This window comes from Anabas testudineus, chromosome 11 (assembly GCF_900324465.2).
Source record: "Anabas testudineus chromosome 11, fAnaTes1.2, whole genome shotgun sequence".
NCBI lineage: Eukaryota > Metazoa > Chordata > Actinopteri > Anabantiformes > Anabantidae > Anabas > Anabas testudineus.
Window position 1 is genome coordinate 13,560,651 of NC_046620.1, and position 14,065 is coordinate 13,574,715.

Here is a 14,065-nt window from a genome sequence, read left to right on the forward strand (position 1 = left end):
GCTGGCCTTGAGTCAAACACAGTCAGCTGTAGCTCTCCAGTCCCTCCCTCTCCCCTTTCTATTTATATTCAACCTCATTTCTCTCCAGGCCTATTTTCTCCCTTTGACGACACGCTCCTGTCTCTCGTTTTCCCTCTTCTATTTTATTTTAGTCTTCCTCCCTCGAACACCTCCTATGGCTAAGATTGCAGAAAGCTCTGAGTGTGGGTATGCTTTATTCTTTAATTATCATCATCTGTACATTCATTTCCGATCTCCTCCATGCTGTGTGGAGAGCCTTAATGTGTGAGCCACCTGGTTTGCAAGAGAGCAGCCATTTTCTTGGGGAGGCAATGGAGTTGAGCCCCAGACAGCTGGCTCTCAAGAAGTTGAAGAAACGGTTCCTGGAGGCCCTGCTGGCCAACAATGCTCAGGAGGTCCTGCACATCTTGCATACAGACAAACTAGACATTGACACAGTGTTGGAGGTAGATGACCCCAGCATGGTTCTGGCCTCATACAAACAAGGTAAGAGAGCAAATTGAGAGCCCCTATAATTGATGTGCGTGGAATTTTTAAACACAAGCAATCATTACACTTAAAATGGTTTATGCTTATCAAGTTTATGAGAAAAAACATTGGTCAAAAAAACATCCAGCAGAAATTAAATGCTTTGTAAAAATCTTGATTGTAGGTCTAATTCTTATAACTCCCACTAGATGGCGCCAAAACCCACATAGACGCTCAATGTGCTAGTTGTGTACAGCATCTACAGTAGAGCAATCATTTGCCTTATCTTCAAAGTCAGTGAAGTTTCATTTACTATGAGATGCAAATTATTGTATGTCAAAAATAATACCAGTTCCTTTGTCATTTATTGTTACTCTTAAACTCTTTGAGTGCTCTGATTTGTTACAGGTTATTGGCTTCCAGGCTACAGACTGGAGAATTCCTGGGCTACCGGTATTCATGTGTGTGTGATGTACAACGCTCTGGAAACAGCGCTGGTGCTCCTTCAAGCAGGTGCAGCCGTCAACCTGAGGCCAAATGGGAAGACCCCGCTGCATGTGGCTTGTGAGGTCTCCAACAGCGACTGTGTGGCTTTGCTTTTAGCTCACGGGGCAAAGATCAACACCCTGTCGCTGAGCGGACACACACCACTGCACTACTGCATCACCAAAGAGTCTGTGGTCTGTGCCAAGCAACTCATCTTCAAAGGTCAGAAGGTCTCACTAATTGACGGTTAGATGGGCAGACACTGTAAAAGCCGCTGAAGCAACAAAGCAATCACAAGACGTTTCTCTAATGTAGGCGCAAAAGTCAACGTGTCCAGCCACAACAATGATGAGGACACACCGTTACACACAGCTGCCAGATTTGGTGTTCCAGAGTTGGTGTCTCTCTACATGGCCCATGGAGCATCTGTGAATGCAGTCAACTCCTTCCAGGAGACGCCTCTAATGACTGCAGCCTTCTGGGCTTATGACAGTAAAGAGCAAACCTACAGTGAAGATCACCACATCGTCAGTCGCATTCTGCTGGACCACGGGGCAGGTGAGAGTTAGTCACTGTGAATGCCTTCCTCTGCATATTGTCGATGCATGTTGACGTTGCTACAACATTTCTCTTCTTTTCCAGATCCTAACCTCCAAGAAGAAGACCACAAAACAGCTCTGCACAAAGCAGCCTGGAACTGCGATCACGTCTTAATGCAGATTTTGCTGGAGGCCGGAGCGGATGCACGAGCCATGGACATCAATGGCTGTGCCCCCATTCAGTATCTCCTCAAAGTTACTGATGTCAGGCCTTTGGCCATACCTGAGGTGTGCTATCAGCTGCTGCTCAACCACAATGCAGCACGGATCTACCCGCCACAGTTCCACAAGGTAGAGGGACGTGGACTGATGTTACCAGTTATTAGGGATCTTTGACAAATGACATTTTTGTAGTTAGCAGAAGGTCCTTGAAGGGTTCATGTGCTTGACGATGTCACATTTTGTGTTGTTTTGTGCAGGTGTTGCAGTCCTGCTATGATTACCCCAGAGTAATAGAAGTCATGGTTAATTCTTATGAACATTTAAAGCCAACGAAGAAATGGAGAGCTGCCATTCCCGATGACTGCTACAAGGTACTAAGGTGTCTGTTTTATGTGGAGAGTATGAAATTACTAATTACCTCTTGAAAGATGACTTCTTTTTACCCAAACTACTCCTGCCATCCTCTCCATACTCTATCATATTTTGTCTTTGTGTCTCTCAAGCGCCATAAGGTCTTCTATGACTCTGTGTTTGGTGTTTGCACTAACACTCCTCGCACCCTACTTCACCTGACCAGATGCGCCATCAGAGTCAGCCTACGTGGGTTCTGTCACAGAGGTGTACCACAGCTGCCTCTGCCATCTCTCATGAGGAAATATGTATTACTGGAACCTGAGGGGATGCTGTACTGATGGAGACACTTCTATTACAATATCGGATCATTCGCTGTCACCTGATTGATGATGATTTTTTTAGAAGCCATCAGCAGTTCCTTGAGTTACTTATCTGCAAACTAAACAAAGTAAATTGAAGTGGTGTGATTTTTTATCTTTTATATTTGCTATGTTTACCATTCCTAGAAGCTTTTGTCTTAACCATACATCCAGAAAATCCATCTCTACTGTTTGGCAGTACAGAAGATACCACAGTACATGCGAGCTGTCATTGCTGGAGAACAATGTAACCAAAAAAATACCTCCTGCACAGCACAAATTCTGAATCTATTGACTTTTCAACCATATTTGTATGCTTGACCACATGGAGCCAGCAGCCTGTTCACAACCTGTCTCTTTCTGTCTTTGCAGTATTTATCTCTCACCTACAGACGCTTTGTTTTCCTGTGAGAGATTTTTATTTTTTTTGCTGAATTCCTTTTGTCCTTTTTGGGGCTAATTTCCAACCAGTGCACTGTTGACAATGATGTCGTCTCTATATCACAGCGCTGCCTCGGACTTCAGAGTATCTACACCTACCTGGCAACCAGCCATCGTGCTCACTCATGCTCTCATGATACTCTGTTTGCAGAACAAACACTTGACAAAGCTCTCCACTAAAAATGCTTGTTTTTCCAAATGACTGCACATCTAACCACATTGACAGGTCCAAGCCATTTTAAACACTATAGACAGAAATATACTAAACTACATAAAGAAAATCACACAAGAACATCACTGGTCACTGGAAATCATTTGAATCTCGTGTCCCTCAGCTCCCTTAGGAATAAGCTAGCTGCATGAATACTTTGTTCAGCATTTGACAATGAAAAGTTGATCCTCCTACTTACTCTCATTTTACATATTCTTACAGTGCCAGTAAACTGGGGGTCTTGTTTTTCCAAATACAATGATACATGCCACTGAATGTAGATCAGTGATCTCATCCTCTTACAACAGCTGTTTGTATCTGTAATGTACTGTTGGTACAGTCATTATGAACCTTATGGCAGTCCGTAGATAACACTCATAAACAGGTGACTTTCATGTGACAGAGTGGCTGACTTCCATTTCATACTTAAATTCAACATTTGTTTATTAAATTGATTTCTGTCGGCTGGTAGGAATCTAATTTTGTAACTTTCACATCCCAGGATTAAAGCAAACCATCTACAATGTGAAAGCAAACTTACACTGCAGCTGTTTAGTCAATATAAAAAAAGTAAACATGCGATGTCAATAGTAATATTGACTTTGTAACCTCCCATTACCTTTCAGGTATTCATGTTTATATAGCTCTATGTGTTAAATACACATCCTTGTATAGTGTGTTTCACTATGTCACAACATGTGCACATTTCAAGACACAAGAGGTGATTAGGTTCAAGGCTGGAAGCATTAAATAAACCCACTACAAAGTCCAGCAGGTGTAATGATACCCACAAGCTCAGATAGTGAAATCCCACTTAATAAGACAGGGCTGTGCTGCAGTTACATTATTTAAAATTCACACAATAGGCGTGGTTTGATCTGCATATATGATGATTAGAATTAAGAAAATAATTGAATTGACACTTGAATTACTTTTATGCTGTTGCCTTTGAGAATGAGCTAACATATTGCTGTGTTTGTATTGATGCCATGCCAATAAAGCCAATCATTTATGAACTGGCAGACTGAACAGAGACAAACAGAAAGCAACTAGAATAGATCATGTAGGCACACTGATGAAGGGGTAAACAAGAGGAGGACAGCCTGTTCTCAGCCCCTACTGGCAGCCGGCCACGGACAGTTAATGGGCCGTGTCTGTGACAGAGCAAAGTTTCCTATAACACACTGGGATGGAGTTAAAAAGACAACTGGACAGTATCGAACTAAAAATCCCGCAAGACAGCTGGTAGCAAAGTGGCTTCGTCAACACATTGAGGTGACAAGAATTTTATTTTCTCCAGTCACTGGTCCTTTTAGTGGTGAACCACAACTTCAGTACAGTAACACTTGGCCACAAAGAGTCATGTTTGCACACAGTAAAAAGCAACTAAAGCTGCGTGAGTTCACAAATCACTGTACTGAAGATGAGAGAAAAAAATGTTAAAACAATAAGGTCTCAAAACAATTATAAAAGCTTAAAACAGAGCAGTGGATGAATTGAAAAAGCAAAATGAACAAATGAAATGGGGTCTTATCTGTTACATCGGTTCGGCTTGCATATTGTATCTTGTTCTCAGAGTCCCCTTTCGAAGTATTGGACCAGCAGAGCCACCTGTTTGATTCAGCTGTACACTGGAGACAGTACGTCATGTATCAAAGTGTCAATACCGTCAAACAAAACCTGAAATTCTTCAATGTACAACAAAAACAAATTACTTCGCCTTGCACTTCTAGCCTGTCTTGTCTGCATCAACTTATCAATACTGATAACATGCCACATTAATCTGAGCATGATGGTTTACAGCATGTTGTATAACAAAAAGGTAAATCACAGTTGTCTGCACTGCATTTAACCTACTGGAGTGGAGGGAATAATGTCTTCATACCCTTCATTTCAGTAGCTCCATTAAACATTCAAACAAATGCATCATTGTTTAGTAGGGTACATACATAAAATACATATAATAATAATACATATTAACTTCAGATACGTGCGGTTAAATTGAAATACTTTGTTACTGTTCCTCATCATTTCCCTCCATGGAAATCAACACCTACTGTATCAAACATAGCTACACATCTATACATTTTCTCTATATGCACAATAATTAAGGATCAAAATTAGTTTATATTGCTACTCACTTAAAAAAAAAAAAAAAAAAAAAAAGACAAGACACAATGTCCTTTTAGGTCTTATTACTTTACACCACACAAAAGCTAAAACGACCTATGGTTAGTGCTCGTGAAATGTTCCACTGGTGTGAGTGCTGGCAGAGAGGCAGCCACATGCTCCCTTTATGTTCCCACTTTGTTTAACTTGAGTGACTTGAAATGGCTTTGGGTTTTCAAGGCACTGGACAAACCTGTAACCAGAGGTTGACTGATCTAAAAATTGAAATTCTATATTAAAAAACAAAAACAACAAAAACTGGCCTTAATGCATCAGAAAACACTTTGCTTGTTTTGCTGTGTGACCAGGCTTTAGTTACTAAATGAGGACTGAATTACTGAGGCAAACAGTGATTAATACTTGACTTGTTCTGTTACCATTAGCAGCATTTAACTGTCAGAGAGTGAAATTAATGGTGGTGAGTTTAATTGAAGGCTTGCTGTATTAGTAGCTTAGTTATTTTACTGCATTTTTCTGATTCTTGACACCAACAACGAGCAAATCTGTCTTTCTAGGATCCTCTTGTGGAACCTACCATGACAGAATCCAAAATTTAACATGCACGAGTCCACGTCCAGCAACATGCTCAAAGCAGGTTTTTCCAGTCCTTCCAACATGAACCTTCCTCTTCTTAATCCTAGTCTTCTATTTAAACACTCCTAAAGTGTCCTCATCCTCCTCCCTCAGTGCACCATCACTGAGTCCTCTCATACTTTCCTAGTTTCTTTGGATCTCTGCTGGGCATGCACCAGTCATCAGCCTCTGTGGTGGACTGATAGTGCCGTAATGCTGATTTGTTGAAAACAGGAAGTCTCTCCACTGACTCTGAGGACAAGGCCTGAGGATACAGTAAAGGAGGGAACGAAACATGAAACATATCAGCTGCACATTGCCTGCATTACTGTACATTCTCCATTTGCCGCTACTCAAGTCAATCCAATGTGTGCAGATGGCAGTACATTAACATGACATGTGAACTTTAAACCTGCTGGCCTTTCTCACCTTTAAGTAAATAACAGCTGAGGTGCCAAAACCCTCCATAGAGTAGAGCTGCAGGTCTCCTTGGAAATACTTAGCATACAGGCGAGAGATAGGCAGACCATAACCAAAACCAGCCTGTAGGAGGAAGAGAGGCAAAATAACCGGTTAATTAATCAAATATTTTTTATTTAGTTAAAGTATAATTACAGGTCAGCTTAACCCTTCTGTTTTCCATTGGGCTGTTCCCTATCAGGGGTCGCCATTGCGAATTATCTGCCTCCATTTAACCCCATTCTCTCCATCCTCTTCTCTCACACCAACTAACTTCATGTCGTCTCACACTACATCCATATAAAATTAAAAATATAAAGTGGTTGGATACTGTGTGCAAACAGCTTCTGGTGTGGGCAAGGTTTAATCCAGTGAAATGCTACAATCGTCAACATTTAGTATGACTTAAAAATAGCAAGAGTGAATAGAGAAAAAGTTTAGTCTCACCAGGGGGGCGTTACGAGAGTTGTCCACATGGACGGGACTGGGAGCCGTGGAGTACATGTAGCTGAAGAGACGTTCAATCTTCCTCAAAGGGACTCCACCTCCTCTGTCAGACATCTTAAGATAGAAGAAAGGCACATTCAAAACAACAAAGGTCACTAAAGTAACTTTTCATTTGAAAAGAATCTACAAAGTGTGATCATTTGATTTATGTAATGCAACAAATGTACAGAGCGAAATAACATTATAAGGTTTCAGTGAGAGTGTACAGTGTATACACAGTGTATAGATGGTACAGCTTATATTCGTGTAAGGTAACTAATTTATCAGTAGTCGTAATAAGTTTGAGAACATGGGTGTGCATTGTACTTGTCTTTTTGGTGTTCTCATACCTTGATAGTGAGGTCCTCAGAGCCAAGTGCAACTCGTACTTTGATTGGGGGCAGCGCTGGACTCATTTCATGGGTCTCTACTGTAGCTCTCATAGCATTCTGACAAGACATATAGCGTGCATTACACACAATGAAGGAGCAGATGTGTGGTGCAAAACAGTATAGGTGTGGTTTTCAGGTTTGTTTTGGGTAGATCACCTTGAATAGCTCAAACAGCATATGGTAGAGGTGGGATGGCACATAGACAATGTGTAGGGGCTGGCCAGGGTTTTTGGCTGTGAAACGTCAAAAAACAATATTAATAAGCACACAACATTTTGAAATGTAACCAGTGAGATAGAAGTTGTGAATACAGGGCACTGAATATTTTACACATTAGCTCTGCTGTGAGACAGGACAGTTTTAACATCAGTTAAAAGACAACGAGAGCTGCTGTTATTAAGTAAATGAAGCACAAAAGAAGCTAAGAAAAGCTGAAGCTTGTCAGGTCCAGCTGACGGAAAACATGCATGAAGGGCCTCATTTAAACCAAACAAAGATGAATCTTGAAGGTCTCTGTTGAATTTTAGAAGACCACCAATAAAACAGTATGTCCGTAGAAAATAATATTCATGTGGAACAACAGAGGTACAGTACAAGGAGGAGTAACAGTAGTGGAAATTTGTGCAGACAGATAAAAATATGACTGCAAACAAAAACATGCTGGTTGTTTTGGAAGACTCACAATTGAGTTCTGTGATCTGCATGTCAGGAGAGGTCAGGTAATACTGCTCACACAGCATCTTTGAAGTCTCATACGCATCTACAACATGAAAAAAAAACAAAACAGAAAAACATTTGCAGTTACCATATGGCACTCGTGTTGGTTGCTTTCAGTTCCTACTCTGTACACGCATGTGCTATGTGATAATAAAAACCTAAAACTGGACTGATAACCTCCACCTAAAGGCCACATGTTGGCCTTTAGGTGTGTACAGCAAACACAAATGAAGGGGCCTTGCCCTTCTAATCCTTTTGGAGGGGCCTATAGATCCAGTGAGTGTGTTTGTGTTTGTGTGTGTGTGTGTGTGTGTGTGTGTGCGTGTGCTGACAACAGTCCTGAAACTGAAAAAGGTTATTCATTACCTTTTACTACCTCCACAACATCACAGCTTGGGTCAATGCTTCCAATGTGTTTGGGATGGGCCGGGTTCACGCTGCCATCGAAGATCAATGCTGCAGGGCAGAATGACAGTCTGACATCACCGTTTCACACTTAATCAGGAGACGTGCTGCTGTGACAGAACCCTAGCATAGCAGGCTTAATGTAATGACACGAGCTGGGAGTGTTAGCAACTGTGTTGATTAACTCACAGTTGATCACCAATTTCTATACTGACTGTGCTGGTTCATGAGCATGCGTGTGGAGATTCGGCTCATGTAGAAGCGGTCCAGGAAGTATTGAACGTTCTGGTTGGTGACGGGGTCCACGCCGAAGGCCTCCTTAAACTCCACCACGCCCTGAGCCATGGTGTGCACAACGTTGTTGTGCCGGTTACGAATGTTTACCAGAGTCTTTGTAAAGCTGAAGGCAAAGACACGGTGGATGGATGAGTATGTGTCACGGTGGGCAGCAGCACAACACAACAGGACATCACATATAACATTACACATCTGCAAAAGAATGTTGTGTTGCAACAATAAATCTATCCCAATACCAACACCTCTGTTCTTTATTTTAGTAAGTTTCAAAAATGTATCCTAGCGGATGTGAATAAAATCCTCGCTTCAAATAAGAAGACTACTTCTAACAGATGGCACTAATAAATGTCTACACCCAGTAGTGAACATTAAGTTATGTGCTAAATAAACAAACAATTCTTAATGACTCCAACGTAAAATACTTTTTGGTTTTTACTGAATTGCACGAATAGTTCCTCTTTGTCGTGCAACGTGTTGGAACGTGTTTTGCTGAAGCAGCGGGGGCTTTAACTTCCTTGCAGCTACCAGCTACACAGCTGTAAACCACCTTATAACTTTGAATGGATATCTGTGGCGGTACAACAAGACCGATGTCACATGTTACTTACTTTGTCAGGACATTTTTATCATCTGGATCTTTTTCCAGAAAGTCAACGAGCTCCATCAAACTCTGTGAATACCTGGAAGACGCAAAGTGATGCATTAAATAAGGAAAGAAAATAGGGAAGGATACTTTATTATACTCTAAGAGTAATAACTAATTTATTATCACGATGACAAACAGGTTCCTGTTTATATAAAACACACATAAAACTAATCTGAGCAGCATTAAGTTAGCAACACTATTCTCAATTTGGTTAATAGTAACTTGTTTTGTCACACACTCTTTATCTAGGCCACCGGATGAAAAGGATTCGACAGTTCAGTGACTCACACACACACACACACACGTACACACGCACACACACGTACACAGACTTTCTCTCTCGCTCTGTCTGGCTGTTGAAAAACTGGGTGAAAGGTGAACTGCGCTGTGACTCTAACTTCTGCCTTCGAGAGTCTGTCCCTCAATTGACCTTCAGTGCTGGATGTCCCCATTATGCAAATAGGTGCACATCTTGAAATAGACCAGTATTATATAACTTGTATTTTCACAAGCACTCCCCTCGTCAACAAATGATATGGCATCGGTTGCAAAGAGCTGGGCAGCAGTGGGGGGAGAAAGTCAAAGTGCAGGAGAGACACTAAAAATAGACTCTACTGTGGCTCTGATGAATGGCGGCGTGGTGATGACCTTAAATATCACCTTGAACATAATCAATATGCTAGGGTAAAGTCTGATGTTAAATATTGGGTTTTAACAAGACATAAACACTCCGGCAGACGTGCACAGGAACAGCACAGCTGTTGTTGAGATGTTCAGTGGCACAAACTCGACCACATTGAATTAGTTTGTGTCTTTAGCATTTTTCAGTTGAATACGGCAAAAACTGGAGGTAAAAGAACGGAGACCAGGGTTTATTACAACTTCTTTACTACTTTAGCAAGAGTAGACTTAATCCCACGTCTTCTCAGGTCGTTTCATACTGTAGTACCTCATCAAGACAAGATTACAGCCATTCAGCTGAAATAATTATCAATTCTGGATGCACCGTAACTGTTTACCTACATGTTCAGAGTTATAACTTAATAATACACCAACGTGAAACAAGGAGCGTGAGGTGAGGCCTTATCTGATTCAAACCAAAACCATAAAATCATGTTCCCACATCACTGGCATCTAGCCAGGGAGTACACAGAGGACGTCCAGGTGAGGGAGGATGGGATTTGATGTAAACAGTCCTTAGACAACCTCAGTCAACCCCAAGAGCAATGTTTTATCTCATCAGATAAGTATGTGACAACCTTGCCCCAAGTTCACTAAAGTTAAAGGTTGTATATGCATGTTGAATAGATCTATAGTATATTTTAAACCAAACATTCATGCACTGAACAATATTTTAGATCTGTTGGAAAACTGAGGCTGAATGATTCCCAGAGTTTTATAACAATGACACTGATAACGTACCAGCTGGTGAGGAGCTTTAGGGATGGGGTGCCGAGGAGCTTGTCAGGGAGGAAATCAATTTCCTTCATGATGTTGGCCAGTCTGACAGGAAGCTCCTGACGGAGGAACACAAAGGAGGTCTTCTCACAGGCATTGGCCGAGCCTGCAGTCACACGAAGGACAGAGTCAGGAAAGAAAATGACTGACCACGCATCTAACTTTGACCCCACAAAAATAAAGTAATAAAACAGCAACTTTCCTGTTATCATTACCAGTCAATGACCATCTGCAGACAGTAAGATGTGCAAACAAAAGCTGGAAGGATTAAACATGGTGAAGCAGTAGTGATGCAGGGGGGTTGTGTATGTGAATGCAGACATCATGCAGGATCCATCCAAAGCAAAATCAGAGAAACATCCCTAGTAACATGTCTCTGTATGTGTGCGTGCCTTTTTCTGGTCCTTGCTGCAGCTGCCTGCCGCTGACCTGAATCCTGCAAAGTCAGCTGTCACCGAGCACAAAGCGATTTGTTGTGCAACTTTTTCATGGGAGTGTGGGAGAAACGTTAGGTAACATGCATCATCCAACAACAACAACAACAACAACAACAACAACAACAACAACAACACCAGCAGCACTTACCAAAGTCAAGGAACTGCTTCATGGACAAGGGAGAGGGGGAAAACTTGGAAAACCTCTCCACTTGCTTCGGTATCCCGGCCACGAAGCCGCTTTTCAGCAACAGCTGAGCGAACCTCATTCTGCCTCTTTTGCTCCTTCGCAGGTCTCAGCTGTCCCCTGTAAATCCCAGATAAGATGCCGGGGCTGAAGATCGCAGTCATAAAAAAAAAAGGCCTCTGGTTTTTGTTTACATCGCTAACAGGGCTGATGATGAGTTCCCCATCATTGCCGTCGTCGAGCCGTGGTCTCGCACCTTGGCGAGCTGCTGTTTGTCCTCCAGAAGCGACTACCCGACGGAAGTTGGCTTGTGATTCGTCGCTTCCGAGTCGGCATTTAAGGCGAACACTAAAGGGAAACTTAACTTTTCCCGCAGACTCACCGACTTATCGTCTACTTTTCTTTTCGTGCCACTTTATTTTTGTGCATGCAGACCTTGCACAGGGCAGTCAAACTGTGAGTCGACCCCTGAAACAGACGTAAAAAACGAGGCTGTGACATCATCTTGGTTTTCTATTTGACTCTGTTTGTTTCTCTTTTTTTTGCCACTTTGATCTTTTTTTTTTTTTTTGTTACTTGGTGACTCAGCCTGATGTTGTGTGACATTAAACGCTCTTTTTTGTGTATCTACAAATTGAGGATTCACCTCTTAGAGCAGTAAATTACCATTAACATTTTCCTTAAGCTACGAAGCAGAAGCCAACTTCAGCGTCGCCGACTCAGACGGAGCGACGTGCTCGACGTGCGTTGTTATTGGGCAGGGAAGAGGAGAGATTGACGTCACCGTCGACCAATGAGCGTCGGGATGTTTGTGATTTTCTTTTCCTGGGCGGGTCGACTCGTCTCACATGGACTGAATACAAATGTTATAATAAGGTTTTTCAGTTACAGCATCCTTTAGTAGAGTTATATCCGAAATCCTTTTAATTTTGCACGTTTGAACAGTTAAACGCTGACAACTCCACACTGGGGCCAGCTGTCCAGGAAACACAAACATGTATTGATCTGCTTGCACTGTCGTTTGGGCCGCTCTGGCGCAGTTCTCCAAACCACCAGCAGATGGCGGCGTTGTAAAACCCACGGGGCCGTGACGGTGCGTGTGTCACTGGCAGGAGGTGGGATTTCCTCTCCTCCTCAGCATCATCCTTCTCCTCCTAGGGATGTATCGGCGTGCAGTGCACCTGTTTTCTGTTGTATTTGGGTCATCGGCCGCTGAAATGCTCTGTTTCACCCAGTGTCACCAGTAGCCACACGAAGAGGGTGCACGACCTGTCTGTCCGGTGGTACCCGGGGGCTCTGGATCCGGTCTGGTTGAGGTGGAGAATGTGTTGATTGTCTTTTTTGCATCGGGGTGCAGCAGTGAGACAGCATCTTTGGCGGGTGACACATCATTATCTGTACGAGTGGACGAGGTACGAGTGAAAACACCACCAGTGTGTGCATCACACGGTTATTTTCGAGAAACAGCTTCCTCCTAGTCAGCTGTTTGTTTGCAGAATTCATTATAGGATTTATGGCAAAGGCCTTAAACCCCTTGACGCTGTCAGATTTGTGATTTAGCTAGCGGCCAAAGATGTGGTGCCCTGATCGTCTGCTCCACAGCATTTGTTAGTTAATTCTACCTTCATGCAGATTTATTCATGCTATTTGATTTTTCTGTCATCATTCTACTATGTGCATGACTCATCTCCTCTATTTCCTGTGATAAACATGTTTAGTTAACATAGCTTTATTTGTAACATCTCATTATGACAGACGTCTCCAAACCTCCAGGCTGATGTGTTTTTAATGTATTTGTTATATTTCAGGGATGTGACACTGGCTTCCCCCTCCTCATAGTGCACACTGCTATAAATAGGTGGCCTACCTTTCTTTAACAACTCACATGCAATGAGCCGTTAGATCATCACCAAAATAAGGTTTCTCTTAGTTTGTCTCTGTCTGTCCTTGACTTAGGCCGATAGTAGCTCCACTTCTAATAGTGTATATGCCATCAGATCATTACCCTTATCATTACCATATACCCTTTTACCCTTTCCACTAAACAGTGGAGGTGGCTAACTAAATGCTACACCACTGTGGAAAACACTCTCTGCTGACTGGTATTGACACTGATTTTGTCAGTGTCAACTCCAGTTGCTGCTGATGCACAGTTATGGATTTACTGTATATGGATGCATAGTTAGGAGTGGCACGGTGGCGTGGTGGTTAGCACTGTCGCCTCATAGCACAAAGAAGAGTTTGGATATTTTCCCTGTATCTGTTCTGCAGCTTCCTACTAATGGAGTTGGGTTGGGGTTGATGGTTGGTGACTCTGAATTGCCAATGTGGCCCTTAACCTTAACATGAAAAGCAGTTAGGACAATGGATGCATGTAAAGATGCCACACCCACTGGGTTTTCTGAAGCATCACTTAAGCCTTAGTAAAAAAACACTGATATGCTGTATCATATTAAAATGTAACCAGAACACGCTGTGACCGTGCTGTTTTTAGCTCATTCCTGTTCGATCCTCTTACTTGAAGCCCCGTAGGACACCATGTCGGACAAAAGTGACCTGAAAGCAGAGCTTGAGCGCAAGAAGCAGCGCCTCGCCCAAATCAGGGAGGAGAAAAAGAGAAAGGAGGAGGAGAGGAAGAAGAAAGAGGTAAGGAAAAAAGTGAGTAAAATCACAGACCTGGCACTCGTACCACTCGTATCACACTCTAGTGTGTATTGTTTGTGTGTTCGATTGCTTCTTGT

General features: G+C 42.4%; 3 protein-coding genes across 11 annotated transcripts in view; 2 read left to right on the forward strand and 1 right to left on the reverse strand.

Moving 5' to 3' along the window:
• Positions 1-60: 60 nt before the first annotated feature.
• asb4 (ankyrin repeat and SOCS box containing 4) lies at positions 61-5,267 on the forward strand. Its single transcript, XM_026347698.1, has 6 exons — positions 61-507; positions 898-1,197; positions 1,291-1,533; positions 1,618-1,865; positions 1,994-2,107; positions 2,240-5,267. Exons 1-6 carry the CDS (start codon positions 210-212, stop codon positions 2,426-2,428), a joined length of 1,392 nt encoding a protein of 463 aa, XP_026203483.1. The 5' UTR covers positions 61-209; the 3' UTR covers positions 2,429-5,267.
• On the reverse strand, positions 4,372-11,599 carry pdk4 (pyruvate dehydrogenase kinase, isozyme 4). Of its 2 annotated transcripts, XM_026347711.1 has the most exons (11): positions 11,289-11,592; positions 10,668-10,809; positions 9,208-9,279; positions 8,518-8,702; positions 8,264-8,353; positions 7,863-7,940; positions 7,337-7,413; positions 7,139-7,237; positions 6,750-6,863; positions 6,273-6,386; positions 4,372-6,108 (listed from the first exon to the last, which is right to left on the reverse strand). In XM_026347711.1, exons 1-11 carry the CDS (start codon positions 11,404-11,406, stop codon positions 5,965-5,967), a joined length of 1,233 nt encoding a protein of 410 aa, XP_026203496.1. In that variant the 5' UTR covers positions 11,407-11,592; the 3' UTR covers positions 4,372-5,964. The 2 variants fall into 2 exon arrangements, with proteins under 2 accessions (XP_026203496.1, XP_026203497.1); XM_026347712.1 differs by lacking the exons at positions 4,372-6,108; positions 6,273-6,386; positions 6,750-6,863; ... (1 more) ...; positions 7,337-7,413; positions 7,863-7,940 and having other exon boundaries at positions 8,492-8,702; positions 11,289-11,599.
• A 314-nt stretch (positions 11,600-11,913) lies between these two features.
• LOC113153826 (cytoplasmic dynein 1 intermediate chain 1) overlaps positions 11,914-14,065 on the forward strand; it is a 43,264-nt gene continuing 41,112 nt past the window's right edge. For 2 of the 8 annotated variants that reach the window (XM_026347675.1, XM_026347678.1), the window contains exons 1-2: positions 11,916-12,736; positions 13,849-13,970. In XM_026347675.1, the coding sequence (XP_026203460.1) occupies positions 13,863-13,970 (108 nt within the window). In that variant the 5' untranslated portion in view covers positions 11,916-12,736; positions 13,849-13,862. Of the gene's footprint in view, positions 12,737-13,848; positions 13,983-14,065 lie in introns of all 8 variants that reach the window. The other 6 variants (XM_026347676.1, XM_026347677.1, XM_026347673.1 and 3 more) reach the window with 5 other exon arrangements.

Coding starts and splice junctions, on each gene's coding strand:
- asb4 (XM_026347698.1), top strand. CDS start 210: ATGCTTTATTCTTTAATTATCATCATCTGTACATTCATTTCCGATCTC. Junction 1,198..1,290: donor CAAGCAACTCATCTTCAAAG/GTCAGAAGGTCT, acceptor TCTCTAATGTAG/GCGCAAAAGTCAACGTGTCC. Junction 1,866..1,993: donor ACCCGCCACAGTTCCACAAG/GTAGAGGGACGT, acceptor TGTTTTGTGCAG/GTGTTGCAGTCCTGCTATGA.
- pdk4 (XM_026347711.1), bottom strand. CDS start 11,406: ATGAGGTTCGCTCAGCTGTTGCTGAAAAGCGGCTTCGTGGCCGGGATA. Junction 10,810..11,288: donor GAAGCAGTTCCTTGACTTTG/GTAAGTGCTGCT, acceptor GTGTGACTGCAG/GCTCGGCCAATGCCTGTGAG. Junction 6,864..7,138: donor CTGAGGACCTCACTATCAAG/GTATGAGAACAC, acceptor TTCTATCTTAAG/ATGTCTGACAGAGGAGGTGG.